A 27,280-nucleotide genomic window follows, 5' to 3' on the forward strand; every position below is an offset into this window, starting at 1 on the left:
TTAATTATTAATATAGTGTAATGATCCTTGCACATTGCTGTGATAAATTTTGCTAATGCAACTTTGCAGCTTTATCATGATGTCATTATCAAAACTGAAGGTGAGGACGTAACTGCTGTCGAGTCTTCGGTTGTTTTCTCAATTAATAAAAAACTGAACTCCAAGTAAGAAGAAAAATTTATTCTAAAATCAGTTGAGCAACTTTTGGGCATCTTTAAAAGAAGTGGCTCTTATTTCACAACTGAATTCTAGTGTCTCTCATAAATTTTATGAAAATGCCGTTGAATATCCCAGTGCCTGTGTTATTCATTCATAAGATAATATATCCATGAAGTGTACTTATATTGCTGAGACCTCCTGTGGAAAGAGAAACATTTGAAAAGAAAGTTCATTTTTTTTTCTTCAAATATAGATGGACTTGACCTGGATGAAGATAATTTATTTGACAAAATTTCTTACTTGGAGAAATGTCACTTCAGAGACAATGGCAAAATGGAATGAAGAAAATGCTACTCTTTGCTCAAAATGGAATGGATTTTTTATGAGAAAATTATTCCCTGTGCACAACTTCAGAAGTTGATTAAACTATTTCTGTGTCCCGGAAATGGTGTTTCATTGGATGGAGTGTCTTCATTGAACATGATGTGGGCATCCCAAAAATCCAGAATGAGATTAAAAACTGTTCGTGCCATGCTTGCTATCTTAACACTAATCAATTTCAACATGACCTGTCAGGAATTTGCTGATAAATTCAGATCTAGAGAAGACCTGTTTACAGAAATTCACTCTTCTGAAAAGAAAATAATAGATTAGTGTATAGAATAAGTATCAGTATTTTACTTCTTTAAATTGAATAAAAATAATATAAGTGAATGGCAATTGAACAGAAATGTTAAAATTATTTTTGTAATATGTCGATAGCTGTCCCTAGAAATTGTGAAAAAAACCTTGTAACCTTACTCTAGGTTGTGGTTCTTCTTAGTACGAGTTGTAACTAGATTAATATGAAGTTCGAAGATGGTTGCAATTTTAATGTTTTATGTAGGCTCCATTTCGTGTGTCGTGAATGAATGAGATATTTTCTTTTTTTTTTTCGTTGTGGAGTTTAGTTCCTTTCCTGAGTTTTGCATCTAATTCATAATACCTCATATTTATTCATTATTTGTATTGTGCAATAAAAATGATATAAAGTATTACACCTGTTAAATTGTCACATATATGTGTATTATATTTGGAAATGAAATGATTTGTTTCTTCTGAAATGTCACATCTCTTATAGATAGATTTCTTATAATATATTTTTTAAATTTTACTGCCAATCAGCTGCAGAATCTAGAGCACGATCCTTATTTAAACTAAATATGCGTGGTTCTACAAGCTGCTACTCTACTGGATTGTTTTTCACTTTCAAGATATTTACTCTTTCTACAAGCTTATCGATAGTCAGTTTATTTTGTTATTAATTAAGTTATTTCTTCAAAATTTACTTCCTCCTGCCCCACAGCTGATTGGTGGTTGAGATTACTATCTTTTTTAACCTGGATTTAATTTGTAATAAGGTAAGTGAGAATATATCCTAACTGTAGACTACAAGTTTGTTACAAGTAGTGGATTGGATCCATACAGACTACATGATAATTTAACTATTTTGTAAAAGAGTTTACTATTGTTTATACTTCTAGAATCTTCTGTATTCCTCATGTGATGTTTTTCATACATCCTTTTCTTTACCTACGTACTCTTGTAAATAAAGCATACGTCTTATTAAATGTAGTAAAATTTTTTGACAGGATGGCTTTCAGAAAACTTTGGTATGTCAAGGTATCTTTTGATATAATCTCTGTTCATATTTTGTAGATAATTCTTGACGTTCAGCTATCTCAAATGCTGTCTTTCCACTCAGATTCCTTCTTACTACAACTCCAACACATTTTAATATCTTATTTTTAAAACTGTGTACTATGCCCACAACTATGTACAGGTTTTGTAACTTATTTGTTCTCATGCTTCAGACAATGGATTTCAGTCGAATATACAGTAGATCCATGAATTTGTCCAAGAATTTTTTTCCTCTTGTGCAGCTCTGTTTTTTGTTTTCCTCCCCTTACCCTTTCCTCTTCCCCATGATTTGTCCAAACCTCATAAATGGTTTTGTCATTATTTGTGTTGTACACATATAATAAAGAGTTGTTGAAATTTCATTTCGCGTATTTCCCTGTCTACACTTTTTTTTTTAAATATATACTAATTTATATTTTACTTAACTGGCTTTTAAGGAACCCAGAGGTTCATTGCCACCCTCACATAAGCCCGCCATGGGTCCCTATCCTGAGCAAGATTAATCCAGTCTCTATCATGTATCCCACCTCCCTCAAATCCATTTTAATATTTTCCCATCTACGTCTCATCTCCCCAAAGGTCTTTTTCTCTTCCGCCTTCCGACTAACACTGTATATGCATTTCTGGATTCGCCCATAAGTGCTACATGCCCTGCCCATCTCAAATGTCTGGATTTAATGTTCCTAATTATGTCAGGTGAGGAATACAGTTTCATAAATGTTTATAAAAGAAGAGTATCGGGGTTTTTATAAAACTGAAGGGTACTTGTTAATTGTAACTTGAATGACGCTTCTAAATATTCTTTATTAATAACAAAATTTCGTTCATGCAGGCCTATATCTCTTTCCTCTATATGGCACTATGTGCCTTACTACAGTTCATGTATAAATACATGAAGTTAACAGCCTTACTTCATTTCACATCTTTTCAGGAGAAAGAACTGTTGGTTGAAAATGGTACGTGTATATCCATATTTGAACTTGATGTTTTTTGCGTGAAAAATTACTCACAAAATTGTCACAAGAAATATTCTTCATCTTAGGTAAGTATGAATAAATATTAATAATAATAATAATAATAATTATTATTATTATTATTATTATTATTCTTTCTTGCTTTTGTTTTATTACCTAAAATTATTTTCTGATTTTTTTTTTTTAATTAAAATGTTAATACACTGATGTAACCAGTGGGGCATTTTTCACCCCCACTTTTATTTAGTATGCTTCAGTGCTGCTATAATGTGCTGTGTGGTGGCAGGCCAGTGAATTTGCAATACCAAGGGGTAAAGGTCAGATATTTGCTGACTTAATTCAGTTTTGAGTCATCAGAGGACATGGACACATTTACTCAGGTAGTGTAATGTATGTTTAGTGCTGTAAATTGTTTACACAAGTACAGTAATGAGATTATTTCGTGTTTGGTAATAAATTACTTTTGATAATTTAAATGTATGAAAGTTGTAAACGAAAAAAAAAAGAATTGCTAATAATAGTGGAAATTTCGAAGTTTTTGAGAGTATGGACATGTGATGATCTCTTTATTTTTATTGCGCCTATTTGTTGTGCAAATAGAAGTTGTCACTGTTTTGAGATACAATGTCGTTAATTTTGATAAGCAGTTTCAGCATAATTTATTTTAAATGTTTTTCGGGGAGTAAATAAATATATAAAGCTCAATTAACCTAGCATATGAGACTTACGAAACATGCATGCAGTAAGGTGCTTAAAGGAAAAAAAAGTCCATTAAAATAATGAAATCTACATGCATGCAAACAAGTTTAATGATTCTGTTTGTTAAATCATTGTATTCATTGTTCCTATAAGGTATGTGAAAGAACAGACTTCAGTCTTAAAGTGGCATAAACTAACGAAATTGCTACATAACTTTATGGGGAAGGGAGGAAGGAGACTGAGGAAGTTACTCGATTTGATCTTCTTCAGTAATCCTTTGCATAATGTAATAAGTATTGCTAAGGGATGAATTATGATCTTGTAGTAACAGAACCTTTTTTATACTGATCAGTATAGCTGGCTTTTATGTTCCATGAATACTTATATTGCTTCATAAATGTGATGTTATCAAGATGTATAATACATTTTAAATGGATATCAGTCTGCGCTGTATAGACATAATTTATTCTTCTTCTTCTGACTCTGCGTTAGACTGTAGTTGCCTCTTCCGATTTTCTCTGGTCCATCAATCTTTCGAGTGGCCTTCCTTTGATTGGAATTTATTGTTTTTACTTCTCCCCTCCCTCTGAATTCCATTGTTTCTGGATATTAGAGTGAGGCACATACTCATATGCGATCTATCCATTGTGACTGCCTTGACATATTGTAGAGTACAGTTAGAAGATACCTGGATTTCTGTTTTGTGGAAATTAGTTATATATTTTTTCGACATACTTTTTTGATAATTTCTATATTATATCCTGCTTTTTTGCTATTTCCTTTTTAAGAGGTCTGTGGCTTCTTTATAATGCTTTCGAATTTTCTCTTTTTGAATCTTTCTACCGATTCAAATACCGGTAATTGTCTTTACATGTATTTTAGTACTTTTCTGCACAAGGAATCTGCGCCATGTAACCTAATGCAGTAAGATTGATTTATTTTTTTTAATAGGTTATTTTACGACGCTTTATCATCATCTTAGGTTATTTAGCATCTGAATGAGATGGTGATAATGCCGGTGAAATGAGTCCGGGTCCAGCACCAAAAGTTTCCAAGCATTTGCTATATTGGGTTGAGGGAAAACCCCGGAAAAAACTTCAACCAGGTAACTTACCCTGACTGGGAATCGAACTGGGTGACTTGGTTTCGCGGACAGACACGCTAGCCATTACTCCACAGGTGTGGACAAGATTGATTTATTCTGTCTTTAATCATTTACGAATTTTTACAATTCGTGTACTTCATGTTTCAATTTTCTTGTTGCTTATATTGGCACTCAGCAATATGAGGGAATGAATTCATTTTTAAATTTACCTGTAAAGTAGTTGAATGATTAGGGGAGAGTCGGGTAAGTTGACGAAGAGGTTAAGATGACGGATACTTAATTTTTCCGAAGTTTTCACAGATAGTACCACTTTTTCCGTAGTGTTACTTCCTTACAGTGCCTCTGAAGGCATTGCTATTGAACGGAACCTGTTTGACCATCTGGTTTCGATGAGAACAGAAGCTTGCAAGCAGAAACTCATTTCGCTACTATTTTTCAGAGTTCTAAAATAAGTTTCATGTAAGTATCATTGAACTTTTAACTTAACTCAATTTATTTCCTTCTAAATACATACGTTTAATGATTTCCTAATGAAGATTAATTTAAAATATTTTATGAACTCTCGTATACATTTAATGTCAACTAAAATATGGCGTCTTCGGTTAAGATGACGAATGATGCAGGGGGTAAAATGACGATTTCGTCATCTTACTCGCCACCCTATTTTTTAAGTTTCTATACCTAGTTCCTTTCTTATTTTGTAATACCATAATATAATTCGAATTGCAGAGTATAAACATGGGGAAAGTGTTTGTTCGAAAGACAGGGCGGAAAAGATGGAGCAAAAAATCAATGAAGAAAACAATGCAGGAAGTAAGAAATTAAGCCCCTGTTAAGCTACCGCCAAGAAATTTAATGTACTTGAAGCTACTTTACGTCACTGTGTGAAAAATTATGCAGAAGATGTAAGTAGGGTATGCTTCGCTATATATTTGAATTTTATTAATTATTTGTTATTTAAACATTCTTGTGGTTACCTCTGATACAGTTTCGGGATCTACTGCAAAAAGCAGGCAGATATAAAAACACATTTAAAGATGACCAATTACAAGAATCGTTAGAATATGTTATTGAAGTGGATAAAAGAGCTTTCGGTCTAAGGTGATCTGATTTTGCTCGACTTGTATACGACTATGCTGAATCAAGAATATACCACACAGATTCAATAAGGAGAAGAAACAGGCAAAAGATTTTATTCAGGATTTCATGAAAAGTTCAAGTTTTCTTTTCGCAAACCAGAAGATATGTCGGCTGCTCGACTGGCTGCATTTAATAAAGTGAATGTAGATTAATTTTTCAATTTATATAGAGAAATACGATCGAAATAAAATTTAAATCTCATCAGATACACAATGCTGATGACACGGGATGTTCGACTGTTTCCACAAAGACACCGTCAGTACTGAGCCCTACTGGCAATAGAAGAGTTATAAAAATGTCCTCTGCTGAGAGAGGAACGAATGTTAGCATTGCTTGTTATGTTAAGTGTGACAGTTTATACCTCCCTTTTTCATTTACCCGATGGTAAGAATGCAGGCAACATATCTTGATGGTGCACCCAAGAGCTAAACGTAAACTATCATTTAGCTCAGAAGATCTGAAAAAAAATTAACTGAACAATGTTCCGGCTGCTCTTCTAACTGTTCAATTGAAATAGAATATGCAGACAGTGATTCCGACTATGCAGAAGAAAGAGAGTGCATCATTTGTGAAGAGTTTGGCAAGACAGAACTATAGTATTAATGCTTACTAGGCCAATAGTGGGCACATGCCCAATGTACAGGCTTGGATAAGAGGGTAGCAAAGGAAAAGTCTTATTTGTGATTTTGTGATAATTAAGTAGGCTTCAGTAAAATTTCATTTCATTCTTATATAAAAATATTATTTCGTCATCTTACCCGCAATTTGAAGTCATCTTACCCGCATGGGTGGGTAAGTTGACGAAAGAGAGAGGCATGGAGAAAAAGAGGTAAAACTGACAATTTTTCAGTTTTAAGAAATTTTTAACAATTCATTTTTAAAAACAATAAATCAAGTAACCATATAATAAATACACTGCTTAGGGATAAATTAAAAGTAAGCAAAAAAACAAGAAAGCTTAATGTCGCCAACTTACCCGACCCTCCCCTACTTTTTGTAGCTTCAGTTTCTCCATAAAAATGTATCTTAGTCATTTGCATTATAATATTTACACTTTACAGTACTTCCTTTTCATATTCTTTCCGGTATTTTCAGACTCAACCATATATGCATGTATAGACTTATTTTGTATTTTATGTGGATTTCTTCATTACTATTAATCTCTTCTGTTTTCTTAAATTCTGATTGTATGTTGTGATTTGTTACAGACTCTGGAATTTTTTTTCTAATACATTGTACCAGTGTGTTAAATCCATTTTTGATTTTTCTTTTTCTGTGTGAATCAAATTTCTGTTTTTAATATATTTGCTTGCTCAATATAGTTCTTCTGTGTGTGTGTGTGTGTACATTTGGTAATATTTTGTTTAGAAAGGGCAACATATATTCTACGGAAATATTGAATGAGAATGAAAATTAAAAACAGAAAATGATACCAACAACCCTAAAATTATTCCCGAGTTAAAGAAAATGGGTTGTTGTTACTCGCATTTTTATATTTGTTACTGGCCATGATTGCCTGGCTAGTCACCTAGATGTACTTGTTTTACTACCATCACCACGTCAGATCTCGTCAGGCCTTGAATATGCATTTAGATGATGATTATTATTATTATCCATCATCATAATCATCATCTAGGGAGCAAGAAGGATAACGTATTAAATCCTGAGCATCCATACTAATATATTCGAGTTCATTTCTGGAAGGATGACGCATAACATGATTACAATCACAGTACTCTACAACATTAAAATCATAGAGAAAATATATGCCTACCTAAAACTAATATATACAGGATGTTCCATCTAATTTTGTGATCTCAAATATTTTTGAAACGAAACAAAATATAAAAAATCGACTTGCATAAGAATGTATCCACATCATGGGACTAAGCACTATTCAATGGCACTCGGATTTCTCAGAGTAGTGTACGTAAGATTTTGCACAATGATATACATTTGCACCAGTATAAAATTCAAATTATGCAACAGCTACAACCACAGCTACTTATGGATGTCTGATCAAGCACATTTTCAGAAAAAAAAAGTTACATAATCGAAAAAATTCAAAAGAATCTGGAACAACCTGAAAGAAAAAAAAATATCGGATAGCAAATTTTCACACGTTAAAAAATATACTAAATTTCAGATTTCTACTTCTGATCTAGCTACAGACAGAGGTGATGTTTACAATATTTTGGTGATTGTAATGGTTGTGATGAGTGACAGATTTAGAAAATTTGGCATAATCAAGACACATGAAAGCAATTTCTATTACGTGTGAAATTTTTTATTGCACTAGTAAACATTGTTGAAAAATTTCATTTTGCTCTTGTGAAAATCAGTAGTCTACAGGCAAAGATCAGTGTCAATCGATAACGTGTCTTGTGTGTGAGAACAAAAATTCTGTGTAATTTCAAAAGGTACTTCAGCTATCTGTATGTTTGTTGTAATAAATACTATGATATTATTTTAAACACTTAATTATAAAGAAATATTATTTAAGGTTCTCCCTTCGAAAGTTATTATAGATAGATATATTAATAAAAATAATATAAATAACAAAGTTTTCGGCATTAGCATATACAGTATGGTAAAACCCCATAAGACGCTGTTCAAGGGACTGGGTGTAAACTGCGTATTAACCGGGACCGCGTATTAGGCAGGTATACTCATTTTGACTTATATACAGTATCTATTAGCATTTTTCTTTATTGAAATACATTCTCATGAAAGGTAATACAGTATTAATCCATTATGTAACTACTGTACTGTACGTTAAAGACATTTACAATATGTACTGTACTTAATTCTTTCGAAAAAAAAAAAAAGAAGCCATTTATAGTTGTTTGCCGTGTGCGTGTACTCCAAGTCCTCATATTTACCACACTTCAGTTTCCTGCGATTACATCCTCCTGACATCGCAGCTGCATTGATTGAGTCGTGATTTTTTTTATTATCGTTCTTAATGTCGATGATGGGATTCCTAATGAATCAGAGAGTTGTTTCTGAGTAAGAGTACTGTTCTCATCATACTTTCGTAAGATTTCCAATTTTTTCGACCCAGAAAGCGCTTTTTGTTTAACACTCATTGTAATCCATTCATAGACACTTCAATACACTAAAGGATAACAAACTGCCAGGAAAAATTACCAGAATTTTATTACGGCCGAGTGAGGAATGCTGTTTGAGAGAGAGGGTTAGCAAGAGGGTGGGGTATTGTAACTGTATGTAGGCTTTAACTGCGCAGGTATGGAGTCGAATAAGAGCGTAACAAGAGGATGGGATATACTAAGGTATGAAGTATGAAGGATTAAATGCGCAGGTAAAGGATCTACATTGCTGAAAATTACATCGAAAATATTCCACAAAATCAGCGTATTATGCAGGACTTGAGCGCAACAAACGGGTATTTTATAAAGGCGTTATATATGAAATGTGCAGGGACCAGACAAAAAAAGTGTATTACATGGGATAGCGTAATAAGAAGGCACGTCTTATTGAGGTTTTACTGTGTATATAGTGCTTATATAGGCCTATTATATACATTCCGTAGGCAACTTATGATTAGAAATAGCTAGGTACCTAGTTTTCGCAAACCACAGATGGGTTTTCAGCTGATAAAAGCAAACATTTTATCTTTGAAGCCTTTCCAGGCCAAAGTATAAAAAGTTTAAACTTGCGAAATTTTTGTTTTTGGAACGAAGTTCGTGTTTTTCAAGAGAGATTCAGATTTTTTTTTTTTTTTTTTTTTTTTTTTTTTACAAAATTTCAATTTAAAGTGACCACAGACTGATATTTATGTACAAAAATTTGAATTTAACATTCAAACCCTATTTGAGTACTCAATTTTGAATCTAATATGTAATAATTGTAATTTCTGTTTTCATTGGAAATGTATAGATATAGATCCTGATAATTTTGTTGACAATGGTAGTTGGGAATGTAGTGATTGTATATATGATAGAAAGATGCGCGATCAACTGGAGAGAATGAGAGCCCTAGAATTGGAATTAGATGAGGCAAAGTGTGAAATTAATAAATTGAGAGCTTTGAAGGATAGCATTAGTGTTTCGAATAAAGGGAGATCTCACACTTGGATGAAACCAAAGAATTCCAAATCTAGGAGTAGACGTTTCTCTGCGGATGATGCTGCATCAATCAAACTGACCAACAAATTCAGTGCTCTTCAAGCAATGAATGTTGATCAGGAGAACTCAGACCCAGTATCGACATTAGTAAAGGTAAGTCAGAAAACAGATAAGGTTAATGATTGTAGGAGTAAAGTATTGATTTTAGGAAGCAGCCATGCAAGAGTATTTCCTCAATTTTGAAGTCGAAACTGGGCGATGAGTTTGAAGTATCTAGTGTATGTAAGCCTAATGCTCCTCTGAAGAATGTTGTTGAGGATATGATGAAATTGAGTTCAGATTTTTCTAAGAGGGATCATGTAGTTATAGTGGGTGGGCCAGGTAATAGTATTGATAACGATTGTAACTATTCTATTGAGAAAGATGTCAACAACATAATTGAGATGAGCAGCCATACCAATGTGGGATTTCTCAGTCTTTTCAGCAGGTACGACAAGCCGTATCTTCACAGGAGGGTGCGGAGTGTGAATATGCGGCTTGAGCGGGCTCTGATGAGACCTGGGGCATCACACATTGGTTTGATAGATGTAAGCCCTATAAGAAGGTATGAATATACGTCACATGGCCTGCATCTGAATGGTAGAGGCAAGGAGCACCTTTCGGTTCTTATTGCTAATAGCATCAGAGGCAGCCATGTTAAAAAGCAGAGTTGTAATATTCCTGTGTTAGTTAATGCTAGGGCTTCTCCTTTTTTAGGTTAAACCTCCCACCAGTAAGATGTTTGAAACAAGTTCAACTAAATTGTAAATGCTTTGATGTTTCTGGTAATGAACACAGTAACTTCACTATTTTTCATCAAAATATTAGGGGATTAAAACAAAAAACTGATGAATTGATCACTTCTTTAGCAACTCAAAATCATAAACCTCAGATATTATGTATAACTGAACATCATATGAAGCAACAGCAAATACTACAACTGTCTTTACATGGATATGTATTAGGTTCTCATTTCTGTAGACATGTCTTCCAAAAAGGGGGTGCCTGTATTTTTATCAGAGAGGATCTATTATTTAGTAAAATTGATATATCTGATTTTTGTCTTGAACAAGATATTGAAATCTGTGGAATACAAATTGGTTATGAGATATCAAATTTAATTATCTTATGTGTTTATAGGGCGCCAATGGGACATTATAAGAAATTTACAACTAACTTACATTCATTATTGAAAAGACTTTATAAACCACATACCGAATTTGTAATCTGTGGTGACATAAACATAGATTATCTATCAGAAAGCTCACGTAAAAGAAAATTAAACTCACGTCTTGAAACTTATAATCTTAGTCACACAGTATGTTTTCCAATCAGAACACAAGCTGGAAGTAGTACTGCCATTGATAATATATTTATAGATAAAAGTAGATTGAATTCCTATTCAACAGTACCATTTGTCAATGGCCTGTCTGATCACGATGCACAAATTCTAAGTGTTTTCAATATGAGTGAAAAATTCCAAAGTGTTAATCTAAAAATAAAAAAAGGATTATAAATGCTGAATCTCTTCATCATTTAAATACATGTCTACAAAATTAATCTTGGGAAAATGTATATAGTACCGATACCATTGATATTAATACTAAATTTAATGCATTTTTCACTACATTTACGAATTATTTCAATGAATGTTTTCCAGTCAAGGTGGTGAAAAAATGTAAAAGTAAAAACAGGGAATTAAAATATCATGTGCTAGAAAAAGGAATCTATATTTAATGAGTAGGAATAGTGATGATCCTCATGTTCATAATTACTACAAGAATTACTGTAAAACTTTGACAAAAGTTATAAAAGATGCAAAGAAAATGTATCTGAATGAAAAAATACAAAATTCAGATAATAAGATTAAAACTATTTGGGATATTATTAAAAATGAAACTAATCGATATTCAAAGAGTGAAAATATTACTTGCATTAAAATCAATGATAGTAAAATAGATAACCCAAAATCAATTGCAAATCATTTTATTCATTCATTCATTCATTCATTCATTCATTCATTCATTCATTCATTCATTTATTCATTCATTCATTCATTTATTTTATTCCATAGATCTTACATAAGCAATGAAGCTTTAAGATGTGGAACATGTCAACATTTTACAATATTACAATTACAATTTTTACAAATTTTTATAGTTTTACAATTTAGTAATTTTCTACAATTTTTACAATGTTGTACAATTTTTTTACATTTTGGCGAGATGTAGTGAGTAACGACTTCTATATAAATATTATTCAGAACTTAAACATTCAAGATTGTGCAGAAGATGCTGCACTTGGTTACCTAACTGATGCATTTAAACACTGAGTTTTTAGGTCTCAAATTTATTCCCACTACCGCAGCAGAAATCATGCATGTGATAAAACAACTAAAAACAAAATATTCCTCTGGATATGATGAAATTCAAAGTAAAGTTCTGAAAGCTTGTTCTGAAATATTATCCCCTCCGTTAAGCTATCTATGCAATTTGTCAATGCAATGTGGTATTTTTTCAGAAAAACTCAAATATTCAATAGTAAAACCAATATACAAAAAGGGAGATAAATGTACTATTGCTAATTATAGACCCATATCATTATTAACAACATTTTCAAAAGTGTTTGAGAAAGTTACGTATAATAGATTATATCATTACCTGGAGTCCAACAATATATTAGTTTTAGAACAGTTTGGATTTAGAAAACAAAAATCGACAGAGAATGCTGCTTTTAGTTCGGTGGATGAAATACTAAATTCATTAAATTCGAAACTACATGTAGGTGGGATTTTTTGTGACTTGGCTAAAGCATTTGATTGTGTAGACCATAGTATATTAGTAAAAAAATTGAGTTTTATGGTATTAAAGATGAGATGTTGGGTTGGTTTACATGTATTTATCAAATAGAAAACAAAAAGTAGAAATAAATGTACCAAATAGTCATAAAGTTACTTATTCAGAATTTAGAAATATTAAACATGGTGTTCCACAGGGATCAATTTTAGGTCCATTGTTGTTTCTAGTTTATATTAATGATTTAGCCTTGACCATAAACAATTCATCCCATGTAATTTTATTTGCAGATGATACAAGTGTAATTATTTCAAGCAAACAATACGATCATTTTATAAACACTTCTAATACAGTGCTGAATCTAATGAATGAATGGTTCCATGCAAATAAACTAGCACTTAATGTTGATAAAACCAGTGCAGTCAAATTTAGTACACACAATAGTGCTCAGGTTTCCTACAGTATTCGATTAAATGGAACTCATCTCAAAGAATCTATAAGTACAAAGTTTCTTGGTTTAGAATTGGATAATCACTTGAATTGGAAAACGCATATAGAATGTATTACTCGTAAATTGAGCTCTGCCTGTTATGCATTAAGATCCTTATCTACTATTGGTGATATAAACTTACTTAAAATGTCATACTTTGCATATTTTCACTCTGTAATGAAATATGGATTAATATTCTGGGGTAACTCGTCTGAAGCTAAACACGTTTTTGTTTTACAAAAGAAAGCTATAAGAATAATGGCCGGTGTGCATAAAAGGACCTCATATAAAAATATTTTCCGAAACTTAGAAATCTTGACTTTACCTTGTGAATACATTCTTTCCCTAATGATGCTGTATATTAAGAACCAAGATAAATTCAGTACTAATCAAGACATTCATCATTTTAATACAAGACATAAATCAGATCTTCATCTACCCTCTGTTAGTCTAAGCTGTTTTAAAAAAGGAGTTCGCTATTCATGTATAACAGTCTTCAACGCACTGCCTAATTATCTTAAAGATTTGAAGAACCACGAGAAAAGGTTCAGAAAAGAATTAACCAAATTTCTACATACTCATACCTTCTACACAATTGATGAATTGTTTATGCTTGTGAATTGAATTATTCTACTTAAATGACATGTACAATTTTATATAGCTCAACTAAAATATGTTTTTATATTGACTTAATCTGTTTACTATGTATTGTATTTTTTTGTTTAGCATAACTGATGAATTGTATGTACTGTAAATTGAATAGTATACTGTATAGGTCAACTGATGAATTGTTTAAGCTTATAAATTGAATTAATCTACTTCATATGAATTGTATAGCTTAACGAAAATAAGTTTGTAAATTGAACTAATTTGATTGTATAGTTTGGCTGATGAATTGTATATGTTCTTAAAATGATTACTAGTCTGTGTAGCTCTACTGATGAATTGTATATAGACCTACTGTAAATTGAATGGTAATATGTATAGCTCAACTGATGAATTGTTTATGATTATAAATTGAATTAATCTACTTGATATTAATTGCACAAATTTGTATAGCTTAATGAAAGTATGCTACTTTGTATTGTATATATTTGTATAGTTTTGGCCGATGAATTGTATATGCTTTAAATTGAATAGTAATCTATATAGCTCTACTGATAAATTGTCTGTGTTTGTAATTTGAAGTTGTTTGCATGATATGTATTATCAATTTCTGTATATCACAACTGGTTGAATTGTTTATGCCTTAAATTTAATTAACTTGTTTTGTATTATACATGTAGCTCAACTTATGAATGATCGTTTGCATTTGTAAATTTAATAATCTGATTGGCTATGTATTGTATACTTTTAGTAGAGCCATCGATGTAGCTCAGTCGGCAGACTCGCTGGGCTGCTGATCCGGAGCTGCGTTTGGGCTTTGGTTGGATCCCCCTTTGGTCTTTGGTTTCTTCCGAGGTTTTCCCCAGCCGTGGGACTGAAGCCAGATGGTCTATGGCGAGTCCTTGGCATCAACCCCTTTGATTTGATTACCCCCCTTTGATTTGATTACCTGGTTGGGTTTTTCCGAGGTTTCCCCCACCAAAAGGCAAATGCCGGGTAATATTTTGGCGAATCCTCGGACCTCATCTCATCTCACTACATCTCGCCAAAATGTAAAAAAAAAAATGTAAAAAATTGCACAAAATTGTAAAAATTGTAGAAAATTACTAAATTGTAAAACTATAAAAATTTGTAAAAATTGTAATTGTAATATTGTAAAATGTTGACTTGTTCCACATCTTAAAGCTTCATTGCTCATGTAAGATCTATGGAATAAAATAAATAAATGAATGAATGAATGAATGAATGAATGAATGAAATGAATGAACGGATTTCGAATAACTTTATTTTCAAATATAAAGTAGAAATAGCGTGATTGTTTTGTGATGTCTATTAGTTTTTACTAGTGGCACAAAGAACAAGAGACTGTTACACAAATTTCTCTGCACGACATGTAAGTCCCGATAAAAAAACTGCAAGTACTGGTATTGTTAAAATGTACAAGATTCTCTTGATAATGAAGACCTCGCCTTTGTGGTAAATGCAGCAATGTATTTTGCACGACGAGAGTAAAAAAGTTTCATTTTTAACTAGAAAATAACACCAAATTGTTGTTTATGCGAAATTGAGCAAATTTTTATACCGAAATTTAAGATTTCTTTCGTCATAAAAATACGATCCCTGATTATTTGAAATATAAGAGAAAAATTACTTTATTTCATTCATTGCTACTAGCTTTGGTCATAATGTAGAGTTTTTTCCTAGGGTTTTCATACCAGTATATCTGCAATATCAGTGCGCACATTGATTGTAATATATTAGTACCTATATGCTATTCTTATGGACTTATCCTAAATGGTGAAGTTCTTTATGTTATGTGTTTTAGCGAATGCTGAAAAGAGCAGCTTCTTGGAAAGAGAAGCAGAGAAGTTCAGAGAATCGAGCTGCACTAATGAGAAGAACATCACAAATTTTAAAAGCCATTAACATTGATTTCGAAAACGAATGTAGTGATACAAGACAGTCAGGCAATTCAAGAGAGCAGAGTAATGAAAATGAAGATCAAATAGACTCTTGTGAAATCAGCCCGGTTCACACACCATCTTTATGCTCACTAGATCTGCAAGAACATAAATCTATCAATGGGAATGCTGATAAGAACAGTAAGAGTGTAGAATCAGAAGTTTGCTACGTTACTGAGTCAGTCAGTCAGCAAAGAAAGAAATCAGCAACGGATGCATTATTGGAAAAGAATTATATTGAAGTGAAAATCGATGTACATAGATCTTACTTAGATGACGACTACGATTTAAATGATTGTATTTCACCATGTACTGTTACTACGCCTCAACCTCTGGAAAAACAACGAATTTTTAATACTTGTGAAGAAGACTGTAATGTTGAAGTAGACAATAAACTAGTTCTGAAGAAAGCTGAAGAGCTGTTGCTAGCAGATGAAATCTGCGAAGTACATCCAGAAGAACAATTAACAGAGGTAAGTCAGTCTCTTAATATAATGTTCTGAACTACAAATGGTCAGGACTGTAGGCCTATAATAATCTAGGAATTTGTTCAAAGACCTCTTTTGTTACTGGTATTGGATATCGCATTCTTTTCCAGTTTCAGTTTGTGATACTCTGTGCCTACTATTTTTCCTTTTATTGGACATAATTATTTTTTCAAAATTAAAGTCTAATAATTATAGCAATAAAATGTATCATTTAATCATTCTTGGAGCACTGTATTTCTGTACAACAAGAAAAGCAAAATAAAACATCACTGTAACATTGCTCAAAATCAACTTTCTTGAATTTTCACAAATTGGAAAATGACTGTAAATTTTCTGTTACAAAAGGATCTCTTGAAGTTGCGTGGCACGTAGAACAATAGTTGTCACATCATACAAAAATGAAAATTAATTCATTCTGAAATGTTGCATGTAATCTGTCTTCTATATTACCTATAGGTATAATGTGTTACTTTTATTTAGTACCGGTAGCTTTTATAAATGTGTATTTTTTTTAAATACCGGATCAATGGTCAACTCAATATGTTAGAGCCTATGACAATCAAAAGTCTGATTCTGACACGAAAGGATTAAGTGAAAATTTGTTTTTGTTTTTATTTTTTAATTTATTTCCGTATTGCTGTATTTTCAGTTTCATATAGTTTACTCCACTTTTCCTATTTTTCCATCTTTAATGCTTGCTGCCTAGTGGAAATGGACATGTTGCACCATTGGTAGAGCCAGAACTGTCAGCTCTGTCTCTTTTATACTAAATTATAAAACCTATATACCTTCAACTTTTTCAGATGAACAGGTCTCAAAGGTTTTTCATCCTTAATTCTCAAGAGCTTTATAGTCCTAGAAGAACATGTTTCACAGTCTCTTAGAAATTAGAAATAGCTGGACTACATTGCATAAGCTCAACACTCTCAATGGTTTCCTGAATATATTATTTTCATTTACTGTATTAGATCAGTATTTATTTTTATTCATTTGCCCATTCGTACAACTATCCTAACAAGAGATACGGTACCTTAATTAAAACACAGTCCTATAAAATTAAGTCGAATGCTCCGCTCACTTCGCAGGAATAGAGGAATATGCGACATTACCTTTTATTTTAATGATTGTTTAGAGCCATGCTTATGTTTAAAATACTGTAGTAGGACTAGTACTTAAGAGAGATACGGAATTCAGAATGTCCATTGATACAGATTAATACAGCATTATATTCATTTTACCATCACCACTGTTACAATCCTTGTTAACTAAATAAGGTACCATATTACATCTCGGGTTAGGCCTACTAATCAGTTAGGCCTATATTGTTTTCGAATAAAATGTTGTAACAAAATGAACTGAAATTATAAAATTGTAAATTTATACATTTTGAAGTCACAGAATTTTTAATTAAGTTAATAGGCTTGAGTCCTTTTTCTAACAGGTTTGTAACTGTGAAACATTTGTGTAAGTATGTAATAATTCTCTTCATGATCTAAACTTACTCTGTACATCATTTTCATTAATTTTTTCGTTAAATGTTTATTTTGCAGCTAAGCAGTGAAGCATCATACAATGTGGAATCTTTCCTGAGAGAAGCAATTGGAGAAGAATTACTGACAGTTGCAAGAAGTGAACCAGAATTATTCCATCATAAGTCATTGCCACTTTCCTCTGAGACTGATGGAGATGATAGTGACTCACCATATATCACACTCAAGAAATATCGCACTGCAACACACCTAGCCAGGCAGGTACGGCATGGAGTTGCTTACATTCTTTTGTGTATTTTACTTTCATCTCAGACTTTCTTCTCTTCCTTATTTTGACGTATTTATTACAGAAATTGAGACCTGTCTTACCCATGATAATGAAGGAACCAACTGTACTCAGTACACCAAAAGAAGAGAGAGAACGGAAATACAAGGAACTGCTGGTTCAGGAGGTAAGAAGCTTTCAGCTACGATTAAAGCTATCTAGCCAAATGAAAAGAGTTGAGTAGCAGGGACTGTTGCATGGGTATTCCCGATGGGATGATCCTCAATCTGGACTCTTTTCAAGTCTAGTCATGGATATAATATATTCTTCTTACCATTTGCCGAATTCTAGCAGTAATTTCTAAAAGAATCTATCCTGAGATCCCTGCTATTCAAAGTATACTTACTTAATGACTTTTCCCTTTCCATTAAATGCGTTGCAAATTATATTTTATACGCAGATACGCAATACATTTGCGTGTTTTAATTAATTAACTGAATTACTAACTTTCTGTGCTTCAGGTATACTCGCAGAAGGTTCTGATGGCACAATGTAGCAAGGCATTAGGCATTTGCAAGAACACGCGAGAATTCTATGCATCCATAGAACACGTAGAAGCAGAGCGTGGGCTTTTGCTTGCTAGTAAGTTAACATTGTGTACATATGTTCATATAATTAAAAATTAGTACTGTTACAGTATCAATTTAATATAAAAAAGGAGTTATCTGCAATAGATACGTTAATAAAACTATACCTACTAAGAACTCCTTCATACAAGGCCACTTTCAGAAGCACTGCCGCTTGTGAATAGTGGATATAAATGAGGGCTTCAGACGCAGCCACAGCCACAGAATAGTGGCCCTGCAGACTGTCTGAGTGGTTGCCTTTGCTGCTGGTGATGGCAGGTTTGTAGGTTTCAGACGTGGCCACTACTGATAGGCTACCAATTCATTACGCCTCCATGACAGTATACAGCCTATGGTGTATTTCTTTCGAATTTTATTAGTAATTCCTGCTAGAAGCTCTTGAAATGATTTCTTAAACATAAAAAAAAAATAGTTTTACAGTCCTGATGTAAATCATAGACAAATAAATCATCAAATAAAGTGTGAAATAGTCCTCGATTCTGTCTTTCCAAAACCAATGGATGGACCCAGTCGCTTCTATTTTTACGTTTATTCGTTCTCCATATGAGCAAAGTTGTCTGAATTATATCTCCCTCTATGTCCATGTTCACTGGAAAACTGAAAAATTCTGTACATAAATCTGAGTGTTTTAAGCATTGCTTCAAACAGTGCATTTGCAGCACCATTAACGCTCGTTCGCAGTGCCACTAACTCGAATTCAAAGTGCTACTAATGAGCCACTAGTGGCACTTCTAAAGTGGCCTCGTCTGAAGGGGCCCTAATATTTATTACAGTATTGTTGTCATTGGAGATCTTATGGTTATCATGCTTGCTTTTACAAAGGTGCATAATTTAGAGGTTTAATTCAGATGGAGAAGAGTGAATTTTAAAGGATGATAGAAACCCTTTACTTCTTTTGTAAGGAAAGTAAACCTGGGAGATCTGTTTCGTATATCTGATACACTTAAATATATCGTATTCCTCTCGGAGAGGGCTTCTGGCAAAATTTATCATCAATCTGCATTAATCATTTTGTCATTGGAGATTAGCCAAAGGTCTTCTGTAACTCACGGAAGCGTGAACAATCAGTTATTTTAATTAATATTGCAATGTTAAATGTTATGATGTGTATATATATATATATATAGTTTCAGTAAGTCCTGTTTACACACAACTCTCACACACAGGTAAATATAATTTAAAATATGTGTAATATTTACTCTGAGAAAAACATTATTATTTTTGTTTAATTCAGTAAGTTAGCATTGGCTTGTATGTAAAGGAATAAGAGTAGCATACAATACCAGTACATTATAGGCCAATTTTATGTTTAAGAATAGGTATTTATTTACTAATTGATACATATGCTGCTTAAAGGAGCAGTCCACGATAAAATTCCATATTTCGATTATATTATAGGATGTTTACCAAAGTAATCCTTGGATTAACGGCATTTGTCGCAGCGCTCTACGCCTTTTAGTTTGCGAAATATTAAAGGTCTTACTGCAAGCTCTGACGTCATAACCACTGATTGCTTCGTAAGACTGCGTTGTAGTTCCGTTTGACATACAGCATAGAACGAGTAAATATATATTCATACGTTACAGTCAGTTATTATTAACACACTTAGGACCCATCACGTGCATATACTGGAATAATAATAATAATAATAATAATGATAATAATAATAATAATAATAAATTACCCATTTTGAATTTCGTACTCATAGTGATTAGAACAACTTGGGTCTGGTAAAGGTTCAAACTGAAAAGGTTTAATATGTCGATCCATTATAACCTAAGTCAACGCCTTCGCTGAGTGAGTGAATGTATGTGAGACGTGAAATATTCGTTATGAATGGACTGCAAATACGTGTTTATCTCACGTCAACAATAAATTAGTACATGGTTTATATTATTTTATTGCGTCATAGTTGTTGAGTCACACGGTTTAGGCAGGAAGCTATGTTTGGGGGAACCTCTAAAACATGTGAATTATCGAATTGCGGCAGTTGATAACCAGAACTACTTCAAAGACATTTTTCTGTATAGTATCTTCTCTCCACGCATTTTTCTTCCAGCTGTATGTTTTGTCTTCCACCCATCGTTTAGTGACTTTAGAGTACTGGAGTCTGGAGCCAGTTACATCTCTTTTCACGTAATTATGGTCCATTTTGCAATCATAGTTCTTGTTACCATTCCACCATATGGAAGGTCTTTTCTCTTAGGAGTGTAAAGCAATCTCTCATTATGGTATGATTCAAATTTGCTGGTGTGACAAAATTGATTAGTCTGATTTAGGTCTTTTAAAAGGGCAGAGCATTGTAATCGCTGGATCCAGGTTCGATCCATTCCCTCTTACTATTGTATGGGTGAATGTGTGCACATTTTTTATTACGGTATGTCTCTGTTTCTCCCCATTCGTGTATATTACAAACATGATTTAATACAGAAATGAATCTGTCTTCCAAGTCGTCAGAATCACCTTCACATGTAGCACAAGACCAAATAGGTGATTTATGATGCTCTCTTTCCACATTTGTGCGGCGGATTTAAGCTTTTTGCCATGTGCCAAATGTCAAATTGATAGCCCATCCATTCATATTTGGCCTAATTCCTCTATGGCGGTTCGATAGAAAGAGGGTAATGTTCATTTTTTTTCTTTTAAGCGATCTAGAACTTTTTCGCATGCTGTTTCGCCTACAATTAGACCTCTTTGCAGAACTACGAAGTCTATAATCTTATCTGAATCGAGGTCCATTACACTGTAAGTCACATATTTTGCACTGCAACTAGGTGAGTCAAATTGGCCATCACTGCGATTCGCACGTTTTTATCTTTTAGGGAATTGATAAGTTGTTCATGAATCTGAAAATAACTACATCTACTGTTGGTTCTACGAATTTCGAAATTATTTTATAAAATGTTGTCTTGCCGATGAAACATAATTGTAAAGTTTTTGAAAATTTTTCAAACAATTTGTATCTTATATCGCACAAGTATAACGCAGAACTCACTGCTATGTTTCACCTCTGTTCCGACTTCCACTCCCAATTACGGGCGTTCTGGCACACTGCATTAACTTTCAGCAATAGTCCTATTATTTCTACCAAATATTTGTAAAAGAGGAATGACAAATATTACAGAAGAAAAACAAAATTTGTAACGCTGACCAGAATACAAAAAAAAAAAAAAAAAACACACACACACACACACACACACACACACACTTTTTGACTCCCTATTTACTTTCTGTTTCATGTGCAGCGTCCTCGGAACCTGATGAATTAGAATTTGAAGTTTCTTCTTCTATTTGAAAATATGTCTCTAAGTCAGTTTCTGCTCCCCCACATCTGATTCACCACACACATTTCTTAGCGTCTCGCACCCATGTCACACTGCACAACTTTGTTTATATTAGGTTCCTGTGAATTTTCAGCCTCATCGAGAACTGCACACACGTCAATATTTTCAGCTATAGGTGCATCACTGTAACTTGCTATTGCTTCTTCGACGACCTTCTTTCATTTATAAGCAGAGGAGCGCGTAGATCAGAACTGTCTTGGGGAGATTCTCCTTTCAAAAATAGGAAAGGGACAGAAGCTTTCTTCATTTTCATAGGAATTCTATTGTCTTTCATTAAACGTCTTTTTAGTAAAGACGATTCTTCAAAATCAGTTGCACGGAAATGACTGGAACACACAACAGTAGTTTTCGATAGTGCAAAACCTTTTCTGTTGATTTTCTTCACCCATGTTTAAAATCTTTGCAGTAACTTTTCTCTGTTCGGAAATACATGAAATGATACCCCTTCTTCATGTTCTGTTTTTGTTGTTCCCTCTGAACACGAAAAATCACAATACCACGGCATTTTAAACTGTATTACGATACAATTTCTTCTGTTTAGTCTACTGTAGTTCAAAATCGTTCATATAAAAGAAAATACGTATACATAAAACCACAACATTGGTATGTGCTGGTTTTATGATTAAATGAAAAGCAAAACATGACTTCACACAATCATAACAAAGTCCGAAATTCTGTTCACGTTTACTATGGCGAGAGAAGATTATTTATTCTAAATACAAAGCGCTGCGCTGCACTCGCCGATGTTCTCGGTCTACTACGCAATCACACCAGTTCAGTGGCTATGACGTCATAAGTATTTGTGCGGAGTCAGTAACTCAAGAACCAAGCCTCGCATTGACATGCGGCAAATTACATTGTACTTAGATTAAAAAACTTGTTTGATTAAACCCAACTTAATTTTATCGCGAACTGCTCCTTTAAGCTATATGAAATGCAATTTTATTTTTGGAAGCTACAGTATCTTCAAAGTGGCCACCATTCTTCCGCAGACACTTTGTACATAGTGTGACATAGCATGATTTTAGGAATGCAAAGTTTTTTCATTTCTTCGGACTCTTATATCTTTTCAACAATGGCTAGGGTAAGACTGTTTTTGGGCCTTTTTTGCAGTTTAATCCCTGGCTTGCGAGACAAAGTTGAAACTTTCTAATACTTGGCTGCAGCCTAGCTTTTTTGACAAATGTTGTTGACGATTGTTTGCTGAATCTTTTTTTTTTTTTTTTTTTTTTTTGCGTGAACCAGATAAAATAGCAAAATAAAAGCAAAATATTTCACTCATCTTCACCTTAAAGCAGTTTTTAGAACTTTTTTGGAGTTCCTTCATATATATATATATATATATATATATATAAATGTTATGTTTTATTTAACGATGCTCGCAACTGCTGAGGTTATATCAGTGTTGCCGGTGTACAGGAATTTTGTCCCGCAGGAATTCTTTTACATGCCAGTAAATCTACTGACATGAGCCTGTCGCATTTAAGCACACTTAAATGACATCGACCTGGCCCAGGATCGAACCCACAACTTCGGGCACAGAAGGCTAGCGCTATACCAACTGTGCAAACCAGGCCGATATATATATATATATATATATATATATATATTGTGGACCATTCTTCTTATCTCCGCCGGTTTTAACCCTTACAAAGTGTGCAGATGATTTCAGAACACTTTTTGTTTGAAATTACCCCATGAATAAAACTTACGCACACTCGGAACAGGAGAATGACGTCGTTCTACTGAAAATATGTATTGTATAGAGCTTTTTTTCTTCAGTTACATGGTATGAGTATGCCTTTTATTTGATGGTCCGAAGTTATTTTCTCATTTTATATAACACACGATTTTGACGACACAGTACACTCAGAATAACGTCTCTGAAACTTGGGAATGCATGTTTCACGTGATTTCGTTCTTAAAAGATAAACTTTAAGAGAAAAATGCGCTGTTCGACAGCTATTTCAAAGATACGAAATGTAAAAGTTAAAAACTCAATGAAAACTAAGACATCACCCTGCTTTCCGTTATAAATGAAAGTGTTCATTTGTTCTCTTCACTAACTGTAAGGAAGAATTCTAAGGCTAGGGATTAAGCTGTAAAGATTGTCCGAGAACAACTATTTCCTAGCTGATGTTGAAAAGGCACGAGAGCCCAAAGAAACTGAAGATATGTCTCGCACTGTAAAATCTAAATGTCTCATGCTTAAGCAGTGTTGTAATGTCACGTGACCTTTATTGTATTTAAGTGTTTAATTGTGAATCATGGTGATGGTGGTAGTGATAATAATTAGACTAAAAATTATGAACGTATTCTTGACTTCCTGCATAGGCCACAGATGTCGGGCTGCTCTTGAAGAGATGGAACGCGTGCAGAACAGGAAAGTGGATTGTAATGCTTATGAGAAAGGATCTGTCGTCATCAGCAACATTTTGTTTTCTCTGAAGAGAAATTGTTTAGATATCGTCAATTCAGGTATTCACAATCAATCTTATCTCCACATATAAGTAAAATAGTGGCAAAAAAAACCAGACCGACCCTTGTAGCTGATTTCAGAGTCTTGTTCACTCCAGAGCACGATAGACTGGTAACTAAGATTTTCGTGGTTCGAATCCTGCCTCAGAAGGAAACTTTTTTTTTTGTTCCTTATTCAAATTTATTCCCAATACTTTTCGACTGCAGCGATATTTTCTACTTAATTAACTTATTATTCCCAGAACATGAATTTTACCAGCAATCGAAAAGTATTGGGAATAAATTTGAAAAAGGAACAAAAAAAAGCTTCCTTCCCAGACAGGATTCGAACCACGAAAGTCTTATACCAGTCTATCGTGCTCTGGTGTGAACAAGACTCTGAAATCAGCTACAAGAGTCGGTCCGGTATTTTTTGCCACTACTGTACATTCATGTAAGCATTAATAAATATGGGAACTTTCAAAAGTTAATCTTGATGATTTATTAACAGTGATTATTTTGTAAAGTGTCTTATTAATGATGACATATTTTATTAAGATAAAGAGTGGATTTTTTTAGGGTGAGATGAAACTCTCTCAAACGACCTTAGGACAGTATGATGAAATCAAAATGAGAGCTAGTGAGATTAAGTTCGTGAGGCGAATAACAGGAGTCAGAAAGTGGAATCATATGAAAAATGAACAGTATTCTCGAACAGCAGTTCTAAAATTACCGGTACTATTACAAGAATCGTAGATATACACCATTCTACAATACTCTGATTCGTGGCATTGTAACTTCACTACACAGAATGTACACTTAATTTGTAAACAACCTTTCTGGCATGGACTCTAAGTCACCGAGCCGTAATGGCAAGACTCGTTCCTTCATTTCTTAATGCCACATGCAAGTGCCCAACATACGACAAAGACAATAGAACATCCTAATACTGTTTTGGTTGCATCTGCATCAATGTGAGCAATTATGCGGTGGAAGAAAAGCAGACTCATGTCTGTTATTTTTCCAAGTACCTTCAACAGAGGTAACATTGGCCCATTAAGTGTAACTTTAGCCCAATAGAGAATATATATTTGAATTTTTGTATCTCCCACAAAATGTGGTGTATCTAAGTAGTATCAGTTGTGCTGTGTAAATGGCCTCTTGAGCCAGCAAAACAGTTAAACCAAGTACTTTCAGAACTTACCTGTAGGCAGCAGCACTATTTCAACTGAATCAACTGTTTGGTAGTGTGAAAAATATTGTGAAAACTTTTATATTGTGACAGCGACGTGAGATTCGAACTCACGACCAGCGTCCCGCAAGAGAGCAGGTCGCGCGTGAGTCGACACGGGCTCCACGGAGCACTGGGGGGCGGCGCGCGGCGTGGAGAGGAGAGAGGAGGTTGCGACACGCTGTTCCGTGGCAGAGAGGGGAAAGTAAAGCAGCTGGTGACTGAGGAGAAAGATCCAGAGAAGTCTGGATATCCGTTATCTTCTAGGCATCTGTCGACCGACCGCGAACTCTCGAGAAACTATGGCTTAGTTATAAATACAACGCGCAAGTGAACGCGAGTCATTCAGCCCGTCAGTAAGCCAGTGTTGTTAAAGTCAGTGGAGAGCAAGCCAGACAGTCTTGTGTAGCAGTGAAGCCAGCTTCGAGATCAGATCGCGACTTGAGTTGTGTCCGTAACTGTGGAGTCTGAAGCCCGGAGTTCGAGTGCAGTGGACCGCAGTTGGGGGACCTGAGTTCGAAGTGCAGCGGATCGTCTCTGGAGGTCTGGGGTTCGAGATTCTGTGAACGCGTGTGACTGAGCTATAAGAACTAGCCAAGACAAACGAGCTGTGAACTGAGAACTGACAGTTCTGTGTTGTAAATAGTGCTTTGTGAATATTAGTTAAGATTAACAGTTCATTGTTGTTTGTAATAGTCCAAGTAAATTGTCATTGTCGTTTGTGGAGTGCAATAACGAACGCTGTGTTACTGTGTGGAGAGCAAATCCCATTGTTGACGGGAGTGGAATTAAATTGTAGAGAGTGATAATTATTGTTGAGATAATAAACTACATTGTTGTTCAGTAATAAAATTTACAATATAGTGAAACGGTATTTTCAGCAGTAAAAATTTGGCATGTACCTAGAAAGTTGGTAAATATGATTGGCAAAGTAATTTAATTTGGAATTTAATATATTATTTGCTGTATTGATTATGTTTTGAAAAAATAAGGAAGATTGTCACATATACTGTAGATCTGCCAGAAATATGGGCATATGCAAATTATTTAGAGGAGAAACTAAACAATGCTTAGATGACGTGAGGAATGGTGTGAAAACACAGAGGGAAGCAACTGCATAGCACCACAAAAAATAACTCAAAAGGCAACCTTAATGCAAGACCATTCTGGCCAAAATATTCACAAGTGAAGAAGAGAATGTATTTACAAAAGATCTGGAAAACGTGGCAGAATTTGAATTTCCAATGGGCAAGCAACATTTATGAATGATGATAAATAGCTATCTTGATAAAACAGGACGCACAATGACTAATTTAAAGAATAATATGCCTCGTCACAAGTGGGAAAACTTTTTCTAAAACGAATCCTAACTTTACTGTCAGATTATGCAGCAATATTGGAAAGGATCGTGCAATCTTTGACGACGAGATTATCAATGAATATAATAATATAATATAAAATACATCATTTCAATTATGACCTTCAATTTGTGTGTTTTCCTAATAAAGTATGCACTGTTCTTAATTAAATTGTCATGTGAGTATCATTTCAGTGAATTTTATCATATCAGTTGGATAAATGAACACCACTTTTGAGGTTACAGTGACCCAAGATGACCTAAA

General features: G+C 33.8%; 1 protein-coding gene across 2 annotated transcripts in view; it reads left to right on the forward strand.

Moving 5' to 3' along the window:
* The first annotated feature begins 3,108 nt into the window (after nucleotides 1-3,108).
* LOC138699772 (anillin-like) overlaps nucleotides 3,109-27,280 on the forward strand; it is a 34,910-nt gene continuing 10,738 nt past the window's right edge. For both annotated transcript variants that reach the window (XM_069825900.1, XM_069825901.1), the window contains exons 1-6: nucleotides 3,109-3,193; nucleotides 15,601-16,209; nucleotides 17,775-17,975; nucleotides 18,065-18,166; nucleotides 18,501-18,621; nucleotides 24,305-24,448. In XM_069825900.1, the coding sequence (XP_069682001.1) occupies nucleotides 3,176-3,193; nucleotides 15,601-16,209; nucleotides 17,775-17,975; nucleotides 18,065-18,166; nucleotides 18,501-18,621; nucleotides 24,305-24,448 (1,195 nt within the window). In that variant the 5' untranslated portion in view covers nucleotides 3,109-3,175. The remainder of the gene's footprint in view (nucleotides 3,194-15,600; nucleotides 16,210-17,774; nucleotides 17,976-18,064; nucleotides 18,167-18,500; nucleotides 18,622-24,304; nucleotides 24,449-27,280) is intronic.

Source organism: Periplaneta americana, chromosome 5, assembly GCF_040183065.1.
Source record: "Periplaneta americana isolate PAMFEO1 chromosome 5, P.americana_PAMFEO1_priV1, whole genome shotgun sequence".
NCBI lineage: Eukaryota > Metazoa > Arthropoda > Insecta > Blattodea > Blattidae > Periplaneta > Periplaneta americana.